Source organism: Rana temporaria, chromosome 5, assembly GCF_905171775.1.
Source record: "Rana temporaria chromosome 5, aRanTem1.1, whole genome shotgun sequence".
Classification (NCBI taxonomy): Eukaryota; Metazoa; Chordata; class Amphibia; order Anura; family Ranidae; genus Rana; species Rana temporaria.
In genome coordinates, this window is record NC_053493.1 from 204,648,533 (window position 1) to 204,671,041 (window position 22,509).

General features: G+C 38.9%; 1 protein-coding gene across 9 annotated transcripts in view; it reads left to right on the forward strand.

Moving 5' to 3' along the window:
- LOC120940557 (poly(rC)-binding protein 3-like) overlaps positions 1 to 22,509 on the forward strand; it is a 264,353-nt gene that overhangs the window by 226,492 nt on the left and 15,352 nt on the right. For 8 of the 9 annotated variants that reach the window (XM_040353493.1, XM_040353492.1, XM_040353490.1 and 5 more), the window contains 4 exons: positions 1,419 to 1,460; positions 1,929 to 2,004; positions 3,527 to 3,579; positions 8,235 to 8,404. In XM_040353493.1, coding sequence (XP_040209427.1) covers positions 1,419 to 1,460; positions 1,929 to 2,004; positions 3,527 to 3,579; positions 8,235 to 8,404 — 341 coding nt within the window. Of the gene's footprint in view, positions 1 to 1,418; positions 1,461 to 1,928; positions 2,005 to 3,526; positions 3,580 to 8,234; positions 8,409 to 22,509 lie in introns of those variants that run through there. The other variant, XM_040353497.1, reaches the window with a different exon arrangement.

Here is a 22,509-nt window from a genome sequence, read left to right on the forward strand (position 1 = left end):
GCTAAAAATACTGCAGCTGCTGACTTTTAAAATAAGGACACTTACCTGTCCAGGGCGCCCATGATGTTGGCAACCAAAGCCGATCTATCGCTCGGCTCTCGGGTGCTGCTGCCGCCATCTTCGGTATAGGAATCAGGAAGTGAAGCCTTGCGGCTTCACTTCCCGGTTCCCTACTGCGCATGTGTGACTCGCGCTGCGCTATCCCACTGGTCCCTGCTGTCTTGTGGGACCTGTGTGTCTCCCAGAAAACAGCAGGGGGAGAAGGAGCCAGAAGTGGCATAGATACCCGTGGGTGGCTTGGGTATCTATGCCCGGAAGTGGGAGAAAAATACATGTATTACACAGGTATCTGCTCCCCCCCGCCCCCCGAAAGGTGGTAAATATGACACCTGAGGGGGGGTTCCAAAAAGCAGAAGTTCCATTTCTGGGTGGAACTCCGCTTTAAGAAAACTTTAAAACTGTAAACAATTTGGCATTATGTCAGCTGTGCTAAAAAATTTACTTACAATAGAATAAAAATGTTGTATTCTTTTTTATTAAGTTTTAGGCATGTAATACAACACCTGAGGCTGTGCTGGCATGACACCAACTGCCTCAGTGATCACACAGGGCCCAACAATATTAGTACACATTAAACATTTTGCTTAACTAACATAGCCCTGTCTAAATAACAATCTAACAAATACCCAATCCTATCCAGACCAGAAACGTGGAATATTGTCCACTTCCGCCAGAATATGCACCATATGCAATAGAATACATTTTAAAGTGAGCCTGTCACCAAAGCATCACTTATAGCCAATGCGTCGCCTGTAAAATAAGCATGAATATACTTACCTTACAATGGCCTATGTATTGAAAAGCCATCTCATACCTGCTTCCCAGTCCATACAAGTATTCAATAAGTCTAATACTTGCTCCCCTGCCAGTCTATACGGTTCCTTCCATCAGCTCACGTAATGATATACAAGCAAGAAACCTCAGTAACCAAGAATTCTACACGCCAAGAAGTGTAGAAGTGTTCAACAGCTGGGGAGCAGAGATGTGGAAGCTACGTTTCCAGCAGCTAGAGCGGAAAGTATATTCTCAACCGTTTAACAGGTGACCTATTGACTAAAAGTGCCTCGGTGGTGACTTGGTTATTTTAACTACAGATGCAGGCATCGATGATTGGATTTTCTATCTCCAAAAATGGCAATGAAATCCACCATTTTCCACCCTAATCATATGTATACCTTTTTCAAATAATATTCAATGTCAGAACTGAGCATGTCATTCCTGGTCAATTACAATACTTTACAGTATCCCTAACTAAATCATTTTTGTAGAATTTCGCCTGTAGTCATCTAAGAAAAACAAAGAACAAATAAATACATAAAAAGCTTAAGTGTAATTTTTATTTACTTGTCGTTTTCTAGGCATTTGCAATTCAGGGGCAGTATGCTATTCCACATCCAGACGTGAGTCCAGCACATGTCAATAATATCAGACTTACCCTATTTATTTGCTCTGGGCAGCATTTACTTTCTGTAGGAGATGAATTGTTTTTTTTTGCCCTAACACATATAGAAAGTAGTAACTTGATGATTTGATTTTGTAGAAAGTATAGCAGCCCAGATGCAAACTGTAATCTGTACTTTTGTCATTACTTTAATTTTGCATGCACTTAAGTTCCACCCATGTAGAATTATTTTTGTATGTTAACATTAACTGTAGTTATTACATAAAATAAGTGTTAAAATGTAATGTATTTCTAATTGTTATATTATCTATTATCATAGTTTAGAAAAGAATGTTTCATCCTATCTTTCTGTTAATTTTAATAATCCAGTTGTTTTGTTTTTATTTTTTAAACAATAGATGGTTTTCTGTATTCTGATATAATTACATTTGATTGGTTAGTTCTAATTTCCCATCCTGCCCTGCAGTTGACCAAGCTTCACCAGTTGGCTATGCAGCATTCCCCTTTTACTCCCCTTGGGCAGACCACCCCTGGTTTCCCTGGTACGTACCCATGACCCCCTGAGAATGTCCTTCTTCTTAACACCTTTGTTTTCCCATGGTCATTACATCATTTTCTTTTACTAAATGCAGTCAATGACCATTATCCTTTTTAATCTTTATTATATGATGCTTTTTGTTTTTGTTTTTGCTGCCATATTTACCTATGCTTTGTCAGTCTTAATTTGCTTCAGTTTGTTTTCTATCATTAACATAATCTTAAGATACCTATGCTGTCCATTAGAGGAACTGGTGTACTCAAGCATTTACTAATATACATTGACAATATTACATTATGAAGTATAAAGAAAGCTGAAATTCTCTGATACCTGACTTTTCAGAGGTATAACGATTAGTCATCAATGCAATTGGATTAACTGAGGATGGATCTAACAAAATAGCTTGTTCTAAGATGTCTTTAAAATCAAAAACTATCTTTTAAAAGAAAATAATCCTAAAACTAATACAACAATGTTCACTTGTTACCCTCATGAGAACATTAGATTGGTACATGCTTGCAGTATGATGTTCCTGGTATTGATTTTATCATGTACAAGAATTCTGAAAAATATATAATTTGGCCTTAAACAGAAGTTTTATATACATATATTCATGTGCCACATTTATATTAAATCTTTCAGTTTGTTCATATATTTAAAATTCAGAAATGCTATATTCTATAAATTATTTTAGAAGACTATAAACATTATACAATTTGATATTATGAAGATGTACATGATGAAATAGTAGACATTCTTCTGTTATTCTCGGCTTGCTTTGGACTGTCCATTCTTTTTCCTTATATTAATAGCTATTGCTTTGCTCCTTAAATGTTTTCCTTATTAAAACAATAGAATGCATCTTGATGAATGTAGCCATCCCTCAACTTCTTGTTTTTCCTCCTGTAACTCTATTCACTCCTCTATAAAACAAACGTATGCAACTTACAGTATTCTCTGTTTCCTGCCTCCTCCAATAAACCTTCCCTCCTGAGATGTCTGAAATACCACTAACCCTATTGATTTGAATTCCACTTGCCTTCATTGTTTATCCTGCCCAAACCCCACAATATTTTTCTTTAGTAACAACAATCAATCCCTTCATTTTGTTATTTTTTTGTTTTTATTATTATTATGAAATAGGTAACTTTGCTTATTTAAGCAGACAGGGAGTGCAAGTATTAGTTCGATCACTATTCAATTAAACCATGTTCCAGTCAGTTTAATTCCTTTGTCTATCCTGCTTCCTAATTGCATCAAGTGACATTTTTGTCCGGTGCCATTTGGTGTCAGACTGACGGTTCTTAATGCATAATAGATCAAATCTATGCTGACTTTCTACTGTTCCCCCATAATAACTTTTTCACATTGCTGTAAGTTCTGTACTTTTCTTTGCTGCAGTATGATCTTTTTTCATTTTTCTTTACATCTGTGGTACAATGTGTGTGTACTTTACATTTTCTGTTTTATGTGCATGCTTCTGGTAAACTTTGCCCATAACTTCTTGTTCCTTATAATCTTCACAGGACTGGATGCCACTTCTCCAACCAGTTCCCATGAACTTACCATTCCAAATGATGTAAGTAAAGTCATATTTTTTTGTATTATAAGTGTTTAATCTAAGCACAACATCTAAATTCATTCTGATTGAAGACACAGTTTTGTTAAACAGACCTTGTCAATTTCTCATAAAATGCAGGTATAAGGTCCCTGTAGATTCTGCAGCCTCTTAAGCCTCGTACACACGACCGAGTTTCTCGGCAAAAACCAGCAAGAAACTTGCTAGGATTTTTTTTTTGCCGTTTGTACATTTTTCTATGAGGAAACTGTCGAGGATCCCGTCAAGCCAAAAAGAGAGCATGTCTTCTTTTTAATCGACGGAATGGAGAAACTTGCCTTGTCGAGTTCCTCGACAGCCTAACAAGGAACTCGATGAGGAAAACGATGTGTTTCGCCCGTCGAGTTCCTCGGTCGTGTGTACGAGGCTTCAGTGTCTTTAAAATTTGACACTTCTGGGAGTGTCAGATGAATGTGTCCCCTACATATGTTGTGATCCCTTATTCAGAACCCTATGTCACCTCAGGACTTAGCAGTGACATAAGGATCGTATGATGCAGTGGTGCTCAACCTCAGTCCTCAAGCACAGCTGCTTTAAATCAATATCAATGGCATTGTATTGATAAGAGCTATTTTATTTAAGGGAAGTTCCCAAAACATGGCCCGTTTGGGGTACTTGAGAACTGAGGTTGAGAACCACTGGCATGATGGACCCACATCGCTTGGCATCGCTTATTTTTCAACATCCCATCTAACAGTAGATGAGCATAAAGGGTTTGCTTGTTACATTGGATTCGAATGCAAACTAAAAATTACCTGAGAACATTGCTTCCACAGTTCCTGAACGCTGCAAAGAGCCAAATACCCATACACTGGCAAGAACTGGAACGAACCACATTGAAGGGGTGGTGCAACAAAATAGACAAAATATATAATATGGAATACCTAAGGTTCAGTGAGGGGGAGGAAAGGGAGGAATTATTGAAGGCTAGAAGCTCAGACCAAATTTATCACTATCAGTATGTGTCACTTAAAAACAATAATTCTTTGACTAATTTGCTAAGTACTTTTTACATTTTGTTTTAAAAAAAAAGAAGGTTTTATTTGCTGCACTGTTTTAATAAATAATCTACAATTTATTTTACTATTAGGTAGACAAATGAACAAAAATATGAACAAAAATACATTTTGTTCTAATTTATATGCATAATTGTTTGATTTGAGTTAAAAGTTTAAATAAAAAAGTTTTTTTTTTAGCTTTCATTAGTTCTAACATTGCACGTTATTGCCTGTGCACAGTGAGTGCATAGAGATAGAGAGGTACCATGTCATCAGTAGGTGGGACAGGTTTGTCAACTATGTCTCATTGGGGAAATTTAGCTTAAATTTCTATCCTGTAGACACAATAGGAAGTGAGGGGAAATCTCCTAAAAGTGAGGGGAATTCCCTCTTAGGCCTCGTACACACGACCGAGGAAGTCGTCGGAAAAGACACATCAAATCTCCTCGTTCTCAAACGCGGTGACGTACAACACATACAACGGCAGGGGAAGTTCGATTCCACTGGCACAACCCTTGGGGCTGCTTTTGCTAATCTCATGTTACTGCGTGTTAAGTAAAAGTTTGGTAGGAGAGGATTTGCACTTTTCAGTCTGTTACAGCGTGACAAATGTGCTATCTCCATTACAAACGCTACTTTTACCGAAGGTGCGCTCCCGTCTCATACTTTATTCTGAGCATGCGTGGGTTTCTAAGCATACACATGATCATGTTTCTCGTCGAAAACCAGCCCGACGAGGAACACAACGAGAAAATTGAGACTCCCGTCGAGGAAAAAGAGAACTTTTTCCTAGTCGAGTTCCTCGACAGTTTTCTCAATGAAAAACATACACACGACCGGTTTCTTCAGCAAAAAAGCTCTCCCACCAAGTTTCTTGATGGATTCTGTCGAGGAAACTGGTCGTGTGTACGCGGCCTTAGAGAGTTGCCACTGGAACAGTTATCTCTTTAGGAAGATTTCCTCTCTACAGTATTCCTGTTTTAGTAACAACTCAAAAGGTTGGACTTTCACTCCTTTTCAGTTGCAGTGACACTGGTCTCTCTCTACTGGGGTCAAAGATAGAGCGACTAAAGCCCTGTACACACGCTCGGTTTTCTTGGTGGTAAAAAGTCCGCCAAGAAAACCGAGGGGAAAGCTGAGAGCCTGGCAGGAAAACTGGCATGCAGCTTTGGCTGGGAATCCAAGGCCGTGTGTATGCTCCATCGGCACTGCCTCGCAGTGTTTCCCATAAGTAAGTAGTAGATCTGGCAGAAAAAAAAAATGCCCAGACTCCCGACGGGAAAATAGAGAGCAGATTCTCTATTTTCCTGCCGGGGTTCCCGGCTGTTTTTCTGATGGAAAAACTGCGAGGAAGCATGCACACATCCGGTTTTCCCAGCCAAAAGCTCTACTGGGAGTTTTCCTGACAGGAAAACTGGTCATGTGTACAAGGCTTAAGAATAAAACCTGACAGGGGTTCTAAACTTTCACCACTCTATCCAGAGAAGAGTTTTAGCTTTAAATACATTTTATTTTATTTAATTGGATATGTCATGTTAATAACAGACATTCACAAAAAACAGACCGTAATAGATATTTAAAGACTGAACAACGCTGACATACAAAAACTGGGACTCACGTTGATGGATTAACATTCATTGGCTCTTATGGCAGTCCATAAGTCTCTCTATGTTGAAAAACCTTGTCCATCTTGATAAATGATCATCTAAAAATGAGTCAATTTTTTTTATAAACAGCATGCTCCATTGTGAAAACATGCTGATCTGCATATGTAGATATAATTTAAAGACATGCAATAAGCACTTCATAGAGGGTAGGTTCTATAAAGAGTCAAATGGCAGACTCAATCATTTTCCATACAATATTCAGTGTATCATTTAACCAATTTATGAACTAACGACAGTAAATACTGTATGCTTCATATTTTATGAAGCATATTTATTAGGTCATTGGCCCAAACTTTTACCTCGGCAACATTTTGCATTACTACAGAATATATGAAAGCAGTTACAAAAACATTCTATAGCTGGAAATTTCAGAAGTCTTGTCCACTCTAGCACATCTTTCATATATTACTTTTAAGTTGGCCCTACATGGATCCATTTTCTCTATTGTTCAGCCTGCTAACAGTGTGGATAGGGCAATCTCCACTGCCAGCTTTTGTTTTCAGTTGCCTGGATCTGTTAGACATCTCAATGGTCAAATCGTCTTTGCAAATCTTTTTCTTTCTTTGACTGTAATTTGAACTATGCATGTTTTCCCGTATTTAAAACTGCTGTAAGAAAATCATAAGTTTGATGTAATCAATCAATGGTCATTGTTAAGCCATTTGTTTTATCTGTATACCACACTGTACTTTTGTGAGGAACTCTGCTAAGTTCTGTTTAAATCAAATGTAATTTCATTAAAATGTTATTAATTTCTTTAGGGAGCAAACATTTTCACCCAGGCCTTCAATGGTCATATGCTTAAAATGCAACTGAAATAATATGTACAATCTCCGACAACAATGGTTTGGCTTTGTGCATGTGGAAATCATACCTGCACTGCTGCAAACATTTGTTTATTTGACTACAATGAACTTCCCATTAAATTGTAGAGTGACAAATTAATGGTAGCTCCTTTTGGACAATAGATGCAACCAGCACCTTTGTACAAAGGGACAAGGGATCATCTCATTTGCAGCCCACCCAGCTATTACTTACATGGTGCCGACATAACACAAAAACACTGTTTTTTTTTCTGTGGGGCCGCTTATTTGCGCATCACCCTTGTCACACAGCACGCTCCCAGCACAGAGACCCGGTCGCACCGAGAGCCCTGGGCCCTGTACTAATGATCAGGATTGTTTTTCTCTCTCTGTGAATTGAGATGAAAGTTACATTGTATCTTTGTCACCTTGCAGAGAGAATAAAAAGTGTATATAAAAAAAAGAAAAATATAAAAAAAAAATTAAGAACAAATACCAAGATCAAGGTTTGATCTAGGTTAGTGTTTGGGTCAAGTAAGGGTAAATTAGTATCAGTGTCAGTGTGTTTTAGGTAGGACAAAAAAAAAGAAGCAAAATGCTCACTACTATTGTTTCTGGGCTTTACAAAAAACAAATAACATATACATATGTGGTATGGCTGTAATAGTCAGAATTTATTTTGGGTTGTTCTTTGGTAGTAGGTTATGGAAGTAACAAGAAATATACCGTACAGCTATATTTAAAAAAAATGATTTGTTTTTACTATTTTGGGCCAGTTTTCCGTGATAATAAAAAAAAAAACAGGAAATATCCATAACCTCTTACCACCAAATTAAAGCCCAATTTGTCCTGAAAAAAACAATCATTTATTTTTTGTTATTATTATAATTCACCTGGATGTACAAAGTAGTTGTGCGAATATGTACAGTTTTACTGACCCATGTCAAAGTTGCAAAATTGTGTTTAGGCATTAAGATTTGTTTTACCCTTAGGCGTGAAGGTGTTAACAACCCTGCCATAAGAAACTTTAGAAATATTTTACCTTACACTATATTTAGATGGTGTTATATTCTTGAATGTTAGTATATTTATACATTAATCAGACCAGTACTGCAATATCCTAATCAAACCATGTGTCTGCCTTTCAGCTAATAGGCTGCATTATTGGCCGACAAGGTAGCAAGATAAACGAAATCAGGCAGATGTCAGGAGCACAGATCAAGATCGCAAATGCTTCAGAAGGCAATGGCGAGAGGCAAGTTACAATCACAGGATCTCCAGCAAATATCAGCTTAGCACAGTACCTCATTAATGCCAGGTAAGTTATTCTACAGCCCTTCTATTAATAAATCCCCTTTTCTTAACTCTCAATATTAACTCTATATCTCTGAAATACTTTTCTATAAATATGTGTACTCTTGACAGGATTCAGTGATGATAATTCAAATGGAAGTAGGGCATTTTATATCTTTTATATTCAGAACTATAAACAAAGGGTATTCCATGTGTACTATGTATTTTAAACAGTGCAGCACTATCTGTTTGTTTGCAACAAACTATGTATTCTATTTTAGAGTGACCATGAAGGCAGCCTATGAGCTGCTGGACTAACGCTGAACATAAACAGTAAAGGGTGGTCAAACCTGCATAATGCATTTGTAATGGTTGTTGGCTCCCTAAAAACCAATGGTCCCTTCAGGGGACTGTTCATGTTTAGCTTATGCATAGAGGTTTTGAAGGCACACGACAGATTACCATGGGGTTGTATTATTAAAGGCAAATAGGCCGTTTACTTTACTAAGAGCTTTTCCTAAGAACTTGCAGAATACCCAATCACAGAGGAAAAATACAGAGGCCCGGATTCAGGTAGAGCGGCGTACATTTGTGCGGGCGTAGCGCATCTCATATGCGCTACGCCGAAGTAACATTGAGAGGCAAGAACAGTATTCACAAAGCACTCGTTCCCAACGTTGCGCCGGCGTAACGTAAATTGTCCGGCGTAAGCCCACCTAATTCAAAGTAGGAAGGACGTGGGCGTGATCCATTAAAATGAGGCTTGACCCCATGCAAATGATGGGCCGAACGAACGGCGCATGCACGCGCATGCTCAGAATCACGTCAAATTTATTCCCTAAGATACGATGGCTCAATGCCTACGACGTTAAAGTAACCTACGCCCAGCCCCATTCACGTACCACTTACGTAAACAACGTAAAATAGGACGGCTGTTTCGTCGTCCATACCTATGCATGGGATGCGCCTCCTATAGGTGGAATAACTTTACGCGGCGTATCTCGGTCATTTGCATATTCGACGCGTAAATCAATGGAAGCGCCCCTTGCGGCCAGCATAAATATGCGCCCAGGCTCCGACGGCGTAGGAAACTTACGTCGGTCAGATGAAGCCACATTTCAGGCATATCTAGCATTGAGAATCAGGCGCATAGATACGACGGCGCATCTGTGCACTTACGCGGCGTATAGAAAGATACGTTGGCGTAAGTGCTTTAAGAATCCGGGCCAGAATTTTTGCTTGCACATGATTGGATGATGGAAGCTAGCAGAGCTTCACCTCATTCACTAAGCTATGGGGGAAATTCAAGTGCAAATTGCAACTTCCCTTGCAAACTAAACAGTCTGTTTGCCTTTAGTAAATCACCCCCTTGTGTCCAGCCTTTAAGGGGACATTTGTCTGGTAAAGTTAGAAAATATTGTGTGATCACTGCTAAATAGTAGCGATCACACAATATTTTCTAACTTTACCGGTCATTATTCCCCTAAAAAGCCTTGGCTTTGTGTGCCCAATGTCAAGAATGGAAGAATGTCATCTAATGTTCATTGGCACCTTTACAAGTGAAAACTCCTTAAAGGGTCAGTCAACCTATCTGCGATATAGTTAAGGATGGACCCTGCTGGGTTGCAGACTTTTTATATGTCTTTGATATTCGAAGAGCGAGATCTCCCTCCCTGCCATCATTTCCAACTCTGTTAGGCCCTGTTCACAAATTAAAAGTAGGTGTTTGAGGCATGTTTTTAATGCTCCTCCAACGCCTAGTAAAGCAGTTTACAATTGATCATATGGAGAGCGCACAGAGCTGTTCACATTATCAAAACATGAAGCATTTGCATCTAGCATTTTAACTCCTTCCATTTAAACACGCTGGCACGCATTTGTGGGACATTAGGCCTTGTTCATGACAACAAAAATAGGAGTGTAGGGTGCGCACATAGGGCATTTTAGGAGTGTTATTAACGTTTGTTAAACGTTAAGGCTACTTTCACACTGAGGTGCTTTACAGACATTTTAGCGCTACAAATAGTGCCTGCAAAGTACCTGTAAAGTGCCTCTCCCATCACCCGAGTGTAAAAGCCCGAGTGCTTTCACACTGAAGCGGTACGCTTGCAGGATGTTGAAAAAAGTCCTGCAAGCAGCATCTTTGGGGCACTTTAGGAGTGGTGTATACACCGCTCCTAAAGCGCCCCTGCCCATAGAAATCAATGGGCAGCGTCTCCGAAGCGCCTGCAAAGCATTTCAGCAGCGGCAATTTGCGGGCAATATTAACTCCTTCATCAGCCAAAGATTTTGCTAAAACAATGATAAAGCGCGGCTAAGAATAGCAGCGCTTTACCGCCGATGTATCCCCGCCCAGTTTGAAAGTGCCCTAAAGCTATAGGCGTGTTTGTTCATTGTCAGTTTTTTTAGCACGTTTGAACAAGGCCTTACAGTCCACCTAGGGGTTTTAAACATCTTCGAAAATCTTTTTTTAATCTCTACAATGTCAATTAAATAAAAAGAAATACAATAGTAGTGCCAACAGTTAATTTATGATCACAGAAAAAGTGCAGACCAAATGAAGCACACTGATTACAACAACAGAATCCTTAAAAGATATAATAAACTGTCAGGTTGTTAAGAGCATAACTAAAGACATTTTTTTTTATATATAGAGTGGAGAGGGGTTAGAACATCCTTCAGGCTTTTACTGCAGTCTGTGACCCCAGTCACCCTCTATTTGTCCTGTTTACCATGATCACTGAGGCCTCGTACAGACGAGGGGACATGTCCGATGAAAACGGTCCGCGGACCGTTTTTCATCGGACATGACCGCTCGGATATTTCGGTCTGATGGTTGTACACACTATCAAACCGAAATCCCCGCGGACAGACAGCGCGGTGATGTGGCGGTGACGTTGACGCCGCCACGTCCGCAAACCAGGAAGTAAAATACTTCCACGCATGCGTCAAATCCATTCGATGCATGCGGGAGATTTCTGTCCGCTGGTTAGGTGTACTAACCAGCAGACATGTCGGACGGACGGGTTTCCAGCCGACATGCTTTAAAACTTTTGTCTGCTGGAAACCGGTCTGCTAGGCTGTACACTAGGTCGGATATGTCCGCTAAAACTGGTCTGCGGACCAGTTTCAGCAGACATGTTCGGTCGTGTGTACAAGGCCTGAAAGTGAAAGCCCCAAATTTTGGGTTGCTCTCAAAACAATAATAAAGGGGAAATCTTCCAATGGGGACACTAGTTCTGGTGACCCTCAGTTTGGAGGGATTTCCTCTCACTTCTTGTTATGGCTATGTGATAGGAAGTGAAGGGAAATCTCCCCATTGGGACACAGATGTAAAAAAAAAAACAGCCTGAAGGGGTTATAGCCCTCTCTTACTCTATCCAAAATCAAAGAAAACGTTTTGCTTTTGGTTCTACTTAACCTCTCCAGCAGGTACAAAAAAAAAAAAAAATGTTGCCTTAGGCAGATTGACCCAAAGAGGAATTCCAGGTTGAGAAGTAATGTGGATTGAGGAAGGCACATATCTACTCGAGCGATGTGGTATTCAAGAGCTCCATGCTGGCCACTGACGCTATCTCCCTGGGCTTCTTTCTAGGTTCTGATCTTCATCTAATTTGAATGGGCGGGCCAAGATGACACCAGTTTCATGCATGCATGCATGGGAGTTTCTTCATCTTGGCAGATGCCAAAATTGTACACCAAGCTGCACATGGACAGTTTAGTTTATAGGGCAGACAGACATGAATGGAACTTTAATTTCAGAAGAGACACGGATGTCTCTTCTGTATAAAAAAAGATTTGTGATTAATATTTTTTTTATTAAAGCTCCACTTTAACATGTATATAAAGTCAATTTTCAATATAGGTTTTATTGTCCTCTGGGTCCCCACTGGTAAATTTTTACCCTATAATACTCCTGCTGACCACTATCACTGAGACAAAAAGTGATAGAAAAAAAAATTGGGGTTGTCACCAGGAAACAATTCCGGTTGAAACACATGTTAATATAACAACTCTATAAGATGGAAATTTAATTCACTTTGAAGAGATTTGCTCTAAATTTCTGTTGCAATTTTACGACAGGAAGTAAACAGAAATCTACCCAGTGGGACATAGGCATCAAAATTAAACTTTAAGGGTTTTAATTCTATCCTACTCTAAGACCCTATATACACTATACAACTTTTGTTGTCCGATTTCCTACCTGATTGCATTCACGTTGAAACTCTTAGGCCCCGTACACACGACCGAGTTTCTTGGCAGAATTCAGCCAGAAACTCGGTTCAGAGCTGAATTCTGCCGAGAAACCCGGCCGTGTGTACACTTTCGGCCGAGGAAGCCGACGAGGATCTCGGCGAGGAAATAGAGAACATGTTCTCTATTTCCTTGTTGTTCTATGGGAGAACTCGGCCCGCCGAGCTCCTCGGCGGCTCCAGGACTGAACACGCCGAGGAACTCGATGTGTTTGGCACGTCGAGTTCCTCGGCCGTGTGTACGGGGCCATAAGGTTTGACCTCATATTATATGGTTTTGGTAAATATAAAGGAAAAAAATTTACAGAAAATTGTATAGTGTGTATCCAGCTTAAGACTAACTAAAAGATAATAAAAAAAACAACTTGGTGGCACGCTGTCAATGACATGTTTTAGCCTGTGATTCCGACAGCACAATGTTAGAATTATATAGATATCAGCTGGACATTGCCTTGACAAATAGTTGCTAAAAGTGGGACCTTCAGAAGAAGTAGCTGTTGAAATGGGGGAGAAAGGTAAGTAAACCTTGCTTTTCATCCCCCTGCACCACTCCACATTATTACTTAGCCTGCAGCATTACTATAAAGCTATGTATTAGAATAATCAGTTTACAGATTAAAAAGAGAGCAAGAACTGTGCCTGTCTGCCCTCTAATGCAATGACAGAAAACAGACGGCAAGACTGATTTAATTTGTGAAATTAAAATTACATTCTAGACTTGTTACATTAAAAACTGCTCCTGCTAAAAAGACATGGCATTTGCTTCTATCATTAACAGGGCATGTATGGAAAGATTGTTAAAATAAGGAGAAATCCAGGTAAAATTCATCAATGACTAGTAACACATTAGAAAAGCTGTGAGGTTTAGGGACAGCAAAATAAATGCATTTGTAGTGTTACCGTAATGCATCATATTAAACAAATATACATTTAAGAACTACTAGAGTACTGTCATTTACCTTGTTATTATAAAAATAATTTTTATTCTAAAATATATGTGCATTGTGCATATATGTGCAAATATAATGCATTCTTGTGTATCCAAATTGTACTTATTTGCTATAAAACACTATTGACGCAAACTTATTATTTCTAAAATTAGAAATTGTTATAAAGCTGATCTGAATCTCCCCACTTTAAATTTAAACCATACATTTAGTCACTAAATTAAATGCAATAATGAATGAAAAAAATATATATACATAAAATTGCATTCCAGGGTTTTTCTGTTATGTAACTTATGCTTTTCCACTTGGGTCTTAGCTTTAATTATATACATGGATGATGGATGTTTAGACATTTGCATACGTAACAAAAAAATATTGGGCACTGATTGATAACATGCATTTTAATGAAATTATTGCCTTGCTAACTGAGTCAGAATCAATGCCATGCTAGCAAAACCAGGAGTGCAGTATTATCATGTCAACACAATTCTACGAGTGTCCTACTGCCAATGGAAAGGGTGATGCTATGTTATCAGAGAGGTTCCATAAAAGAGCAGTAGTTTCTTGCCAGTCCAGTGGGGTGCAAATTTACCTGGTTTTAAAGAGTACCTGTTACATGACAACCCCGTAATTGACTGTCAAGTTGGGTAAATATGAACATAGTTACATAGTTACTCAGGTTGAAAAAGACACAAGTCCATCTAGTTCAATAAAACATATGTCCTCCCCTTCTCCCCCTTCCCTCTAATGCCTTTAAAAAAATCATAATAACACACTCCACTAGCCCCTGCTCCTGCAATCTTTATTTAAGTTCACGCATGCCTCTTTTTTGGGGGGATTTGTACTGTGTGATGCCAGGCCATAACAGTTTAGCTGAAATCAAAGTTTACAATATTTTTAATTTTTTTTTAGTCTGAAAATCTGTGTGTTCTGGGATGACAATTAGGGACCCATATTTGTATTAGCTCTAGCATAGAAAAAATAGGGAAGAATAATATATATATATATATATATATATATATATATATATATATATATATATATATATATATATATATATATATATATATATATATATATATATATATATATATATATATATATATGTGTGTGTGTGTGTATATATATATATATTCTGCAGGCAGGTAGTACTTAAGAAATAGTTAAATGGGTTACAAACAAACCAAGTAAATATAAGTTCAGAATCAGATGAATACGTTAAGCGCCTGCCGCATTTTAAGAATAAAAGAACGAAAATCTCATTGTCAAAAATGCCAATTTAGCAAGGCAGACATTTGCATCTATGTTAGGAAGGACAACACACATATCTAATTACATATTGTACCATTTTTAAAGGTACCTGTAGACCTATAAACCATAACCGGTCTTATCTTAAAAGCAATGGTGAATTGGAAACCACCATCATAGCCAGAGTTAAATTAGCAGCTGTTTGCGCGTTTATTTTAATGATCAAACATGTTAACACAAAAGTTATCTAATAAGTATGAATCCCTTTGATATGAACGGTACTGTGGGATGAGCACCCAGTCAAGAAACCAAAGTGTATGTTTTTGCGAACTGTGCTATTTGTTGCTCTTGTTCTATGTTCTGAGTTTCGCACATTCAGCTTGTCATTGTCTGAAAAGGACCTACCTGTCATATTCTACAACTGTTTACTAAGGCAATAATGTTATCTTTGCTGTTGAAAACTCTCAGTGCAGACACTGTTAGGGTCCTTTCACACTCGAGCAATCCACTCCATTCCAACCAGAGCACAATGGGGTGGATGTCTGTTTTTGTCTGCATTTTGACAGAGGACTGTGGTGGACCCCTGATGGCTCTATTGGCAGCCAGATGTAAAAGAACCTGCATCCTTTTACATCAGGCTACCTCTGATCATCCACGTTTAGATCCAGACCTGGAAGGACTCTGGAGTAGGTGGAAGTATACAGACACAAGTCCATTTACATCCGTCTGCCCATAGACCTGCATGGAGCTTCTGATACGGTCCATCTGAAATACTGACAAACGGACCTCATTGGAAGGCCCGTGTGAAGAGAGCCTTAAAGTGTATGCTAAGCCCAAAAAAATTCTAGTTTTGGATAGCGTTGGAAAGGATTCTCGTTGGGTTTGCTATATGGGACTCTGTTAGTGCTTGTTTACACTTGCAGTTGGAAGGCCTTAAAAAAACCTGGCTGAGCTGCATTTTTACCACCCTCCAGCCGATTCCGCTTAAGCTGCAAAGGCAGCGGCCGGGGGTGCACACAAGCAAAGAATCTCAGCTGCAGCAGGAATTATACCCCCTGTTGTGTTCAGAGGATGCTACTTCCCGGCGAATGCCTGTCAAAGGCCTCTGACATACAATCTGAGTGCAGATCCTGTTTCAAAAGAGTGACAGTGTCTGCTGCAATCTTAAAAAGCCCTCAGAGAGATTGCCCCTCGCTTTCTGTCCTGCTGACATTTTTTATTTCTATTTGTATTGCTGTTGGAAAGTTTGATTTACTCCCAGTTTGGTAAAAGGTTGTCAGTAGGACAAGAAGTGAGGGGAAATCTCTCTAGCAAAGAGAAAAGAAAAAATCTCTCTAGCACAGCTCAACCCTGTCCTCAGGGCCCACTAACAGGCCAGGTTTTATGTATTACCTTGGGGAGATGCAGACTAGAATACTGCAATCACTGAGCAGCAAATCATATCACCTGTGATGTATTTCAGCTATCTTGTAAACTCGGCCTGTTAGTGGGTACTGAGGACATGAGTTGATGACCACTGCTCTAGCAGATAAAAGAAAAAAAAAATAACAGGGGCTCTAACCTTTTCCCACTTTACCAAAAACAAAGAAAATACATTTTGGCAGGACATACAGATTAAAAAAGGAGGAAAAGACGTTTTTTTCATGTCCTAGCAATGCATTGCAAATTACATGAGTAGAATGATCTCTCTATGATGCCTTGCTGTGTGTTAGCTAATGCTTCTGATTCAGCTACTCACAAATGTGCATAAAACTTCTCACGGCTTGAATTCCAAATCTTACACTTTTAAAGGAGCATGTCAAAAAGAAATATGGAAGTTGCTAATGGCTGTCATCTGTATTTTTTTTTTTTCATGAAACAGTGACCTGGAAAATATGATACATATATGTTTGTTCTGGGTCATTGACTTTCTAAATAGTACAATAGTTGTCTTTTTAAAGTGATATTAAACCCTCGGTTTGTTAAAGCTAATTTAATCACTTACTGAGCAGACAGCTTTTTATCTTTAAGGCTCCATGCACACGAGACGCTCAAAAAGAACTAAAAAAACATTGGATTGCGACAAAATGATTTGTTTGTTAATAATAATAAAAACGTATAAAAATAAATGTAATATTACATCTAGCAGAGCCAGCATAGTAAGGGCATTTACTTTCGGCGGGTGTTTTTTTTTTTCTCTGTACATACCTTTATATTCTGTTTTTGTCCAGGGCTTCCGGGTTCCGATGACTGCGGGACTGGGCGTTCTATCCTTCGGTTTGATGATTGACGGCTTGTGAAACAGGTGACCTGTCGCACAACGCGCGTCACCAGATGTCGGGAAATAGCCAAGCTGCAAGTCGGCACTATACGGCGCCTGCGCAGTCAGCTCTACACGGCGGGCGCAGGCGCTGTATAGTGCCGACTCGCAGTTCGGCTATCTCCGGGAATCTGGTGTCGCGCGTTGTGCGACAGGTCACCTGTTTCACAAGCTGTCAATCATCGAACCGAAGGATAGGAACGCCCAGTCCAGCAGTCATCGGAACCCTGAGGCAGGGATAGGAACGCCCAGTCCCGGAGTCATCAGAACGCGGAAGCCCTGGACCAAATCAGAATATAAAGGTAAGTACGGAGAAAAAAAAAACCTGGCGAAAGTATATGCCCTTACTATGCTGCCTCTAGTGTTAAAAATTTGTTTTTAGGGTGAACCTCCACTTTAAGGAGCAGGCAGCCGCGGGCATCCTTAACAACCATTGAATAGCTGGTTGTTAAGGAGCTGGCCTCTGCGTCCTTTACAACTGATGAATCATCAGCTGTGAGTTGAATGTAAACAAAGCAATTTCCAGCAATAAAGGGCCTGGTATGGTACGCTGTTTTTTTATTCTCAGTTTTTATTGCTGGCAGTTGTTTAGTTTACATTCAGCTGTCAGTGTTAAGTGTGCATGGAGCCTAAATTATTGCCTATGCTACTGCTTAAACAGAAGGTTCCATCTGTAAAATAAAATTAAGTCAGCAGTTACAAATTTTGTAGCTGATAACTTTTAATACAAGGACACTTACCTGTCCAAGGATCCAGTGCTGTCCTCACCCAGGCTAGTTTTTCACTAGCCTTCTGGTTTAGGGGGCCAACATTCTAACTGGGCAGTTGGCTGTCCACTGTGCATGCAATAGCACCACCGCACTTTTTGAATTGTCCCAGAAAACTGCGGGTGGGAGGGGGAAAAGAGGAACTTCCGCTTGGGTCGCCTAGGAGATCCGAGTGGAAGTGGGAGCGGGCACCTGTCAAAAGGGAACTTCTCCTTTTGGGTGGCGTTCTGCTTTAAAGAGTAACTCCACCCTGGGGTATAAATGTACATTGCAGGGATTTAAAGAAGAAATAGCTCTTTGTTTGGCTGTGCCTAGTGAATCTGTATGGGAGTGATTTTATAATTTTCAATTAGCTGCTGCAGGGTCTGCATCCCTTTAGATTTGATTTCCCTTTAAAAAAAAATCTCACCAAAAATTACATTTTTGTTGCAGGGGATGCCCAAAATCTGACTTTTATTTTAGTGTAGACCTCTGGAAAAATCAGTAAGCCAATTGCATAAGCAGGAAATTACATTTCTGGGGTGGGAGGGGGGGAATAGGGGGGTATTCTGTACACCATCTGTATACAGAACACCTCCAGGTTGCCATAAGGCATTGCATTTTACAAACAATTATAGCACTACAGATTGAAAATAAATAGTCATCTTTATGATAAGTATGTTCTATAATACTTTTTTTTTTTATTTGCCATTTTTTCCCACAAAAGTGGAGTTACCCCTTGTGACAGGTTTTCTGTTTCATAGTGGCTCCAAGGTGTTAATCTAAAAACACTGAGGGTTTAATACTACTTTAATGATGCCACCCACACATTTGTACTGCTATGAGAGAATGGATGTTTTCTTCATGTTGCACAGTTTTGTATTAAATGCACCTTTCTTCAAATTCACAAAAAAATTACTCTAGAAATAGAAGCAACTAATTATATGTGTTTGTAATAAAACATTTGTCATTGATATTTTTTTCCTATTATGTATACAACACAACGCATCTTGTAATATTATGTTTGGCTTCGTGTTCATGAATGTTCTCCACAATGTCTGTGTCACATTTTGGAGACATTTACATTTGATATTGTCAATGTCTAACAGTTTAGGTACAGATTTGAAGAGTAGAACTCTTTTTAAAAATGTATGTTATCAATAATATCAACTTTGATGAAGAAATCCTCAAAGCTAGGTCCCAAGTGCTAGCATACAGCTTGACATCACTGTGCTCTGGATATCAACTTTAGCTTTTATTTGTCTGAATCACAGGTACAGATTTCTTTTCTGAGACCTAAGTAAGAAGCAAGCAATGCTTGTTTTAAGATTTTGTTGCGGATGTAAAATAAACAAAAAAAAAGTAAAGAGACAAAATTATAGAAAAGACATAACATTAAAGAGGAGATCCAGGCTCCTTCAGAAAAAAAATAAAAGACAAAATTATAGGAAAGACGTAACTTAAACATTAACCACTTAAGCCCGGAACATTTTGTTGCTAAATGACCGGGTCACTTTTTGCAATTCGGCACTGCGTCGCTTTAACTGACAATTGCGCGGTCGTGCGACGTGGCTTCCAAACAAAATTGACGTCCATTTTTTCCCACAAATAGAGCTTTCTTTTGGTGGTATTTGATCACCTCTGTGGATTTTATTTTTTGCGCTATAAACAAAAATAGAGCGATAATTTTTAAAAAAGAATTATATTATTTACTTTTTGCGATAATAAATATCCCCCAAAAAGATATAAAAAAAATGTTTTTTCTTCAGTTTAGGCCGATACGTATTCTTCTACATATTTTTGGTAAAAAAAAATCACAATAAGCGTTTATTGATTGGTTTGCACAAAAGTTATAACATCTACAAAATAGGGGATAGTTGTATAGCATTTTTAATAATAATTTTTTTTTTATCGTGACAGCGACATTATGGCAGACACATTGGACACTTTTGACAGATTTTTGGGACCATTGTAATTTTTACAGCGATCAGTGCTATCTGCGGTTAAAGAGGAGCTCCAGGCTACTTCAGAAAAAAATAAAAGTCAGCAGCTACAAATGTGGCAGCAGAGGGGGGAGGAAGCAAACACACAGAACTTTCCCTTTTGGGTGGCTCCACTTAAATTTTTACTGAGGTGATCTGCTGTCTAACCATCATTACTTTTATTATTACTACTGTTTATTATAAGTAACAAAATGCACAGCTAGTTGCCATGATGCTGGCATATTTTTCAAAATTCTGCTCTACAAACCTGTCATTAACTAATTATTAACTAAATACAATTCAGCAATTTAAAAGATAAGCCAAAAATAGCAACAATGTTAAATAAACCTCAAAATTAAACCATTGATTACCTTAAAGCATATAAAAAAGGGGGGGAAATCCAGTATTGCAGCTTATCAGTCCTTAGCTTCATTCATTTCTGTTTTTCAAAGTTTCTTTCTTAATTTTCACCTGGTGATCCTCCCAGTTACATACTTCATGTCCTAGGATGACAACACTCACTTGCCATACTGTATCTATAGAGGAGCAGCATTGTTACCGTAGACCAGTGATGGCGAACCTTGGCACCCCAGATGTTTTGGAACTACATTTCCCAGGATGCTCAACTACACTGCAGAGTACATGAGCATCATGGGAAATGTAGTTCCAAAACATCTGGGATGCCAAGGTTCGCCATCACTGCCCTAGACTGTTCTCTTGTTATAAACTACAAACCTCTCCCCCTCCCCTCATCTCTGTTACATAAGAGTAAGTGTTAAATAGTCCACAATAGACATTTGGGAAAGCTAATAACATTGTTTGAGGTATCAGTTCAGGACCCAGGAAGTTACAAGGACACTGTAATTTTATCAGGAGGATCAAGAAGTATGTTTTTGTTCATGCAAAAAATGTACCAAAGTTGAAAAAATTAAAACAAATGCAGTCAGCATATCTAAGGACTGGAAAGCTGCGATATATTACATATTTTGGGTTAGAGATCCTTTGCGCATTTAATGACCTTCTCCTGAAACTGATAGCTGTCTGGCTCTCATTCAACTCTTTAGCTTTAGTTCATTCTGAGTCAATGACCTGGATCAAGTTTGCAGCTGGTGACATTGGTATTAAATCAGAACCCCTTATTTTCATACTGCTGCAGGCCACTGATTTAGAAATCTTCAAACCAGAGGGTTAGCATGTCAACCAGGTCTGAATTCAGGCACAAATTCCTACATAATTTGTGCCTGAATTTGTGCCCCACGGCCGCACATAGTGTGAACCCAGCTTAAAGTAGAACTATAGGCAAATTTTTTATTTTATTTTTTTCATTTTGGATAGAGTAAGGGAGGGTTATAACCTCTGTGAGGTTTATTTTTGCCATCTTTGTGCCATTAGGGAGATTTACCTTCACTTCCTGTCCCATAACCTAAACAGGAAGTGAGAGGACATCCCTGCAAATTAAATTGTATATTCCCTATTGGAATATTTCCTCTCTATTCCTGTTCTGGGGACAACCCAAAATTTGAGATTTGCTCTTACTTTCAATTTCAGTGATAATGGTAAACAGGACAAATAGAGAGGGTGAATCTCCTGGCACAAACAGCAATAAAAATGGTCAGGTGTTGTAATCCATCTTCCCTGTATCCAAAACGAAGAAAAATATTTATATATATATAAAATTATTTCTTTCACGTCTGATATCATTAGATGAATTATGCCACGTACACACGATTGGTTCATCCGATGAAAACGGACCGATGTTTTTTTTCATCAGATATCCGATGAAGCTGACTTTCATCAGTCTTGCCTACACACCATCAGTTAAAAATCCGTCAGAACGCGGTGACGTAAAACACTACAACGTGCTGAGAAAAATGAAGTTCAATGCATCCAAGCATGCGTCGACTTGATTCTGAGCATGCGTGGATTTTTAACCGATGGACTTGCCCACAGACGATCGTTTTTTTTCAATTTTTTTTTTAACCATCAGATCATTTTAAAACAGGTTCTACGTTTTTTCACTGATGGGAAAAAAAACGATGGGGCCCACACACGATCGATTTGTCCGATGAAAACGGTCCATCAGACCATTTTCATCAGACAAACCGATCGTGTGTACGCGGCATTAGTCTTTAGGTACCTATAATAAATTAGGGGTAGATTATCTAAAAACAATGTAAACATATTTTTATAATCCATTGCACCTATATACAATACTTAAAATGCAGTTCTGTTTAAATGACTGGGATAAGGAACATCTGTTGTTTCATCTCACTGGGAACATTAAACCTGAACTCCAGGCAAACAGCTGAAAACACAAAAAAATGCATAATAACCTTTTTTACCAAAGGAATTGTATATCTGTCCATCCCTTTGTCTCACAATTACACAGCACGTGTCTGTCTGGTAGAGCAGGAGACCAGATTTTACACTGCTGCAGTTATGCAATTCCTAGAGGTCTTGTCCCAACCCCAGCCTGTGAATGGACAATGAGAAGAGAAGCAGCACACTGACAAGCTCCTCTCCTTGCCCCTCTGGTCTATCCTCTTATCAGCATCTCCCTTATGAACAAATGAGCACTAGAGCACAACTTGTTAGCTCTTTGTGCTGCTTCTCTATCTTCTCTGAGGCCCCGTACACACGTCCGAGAAACTCGAC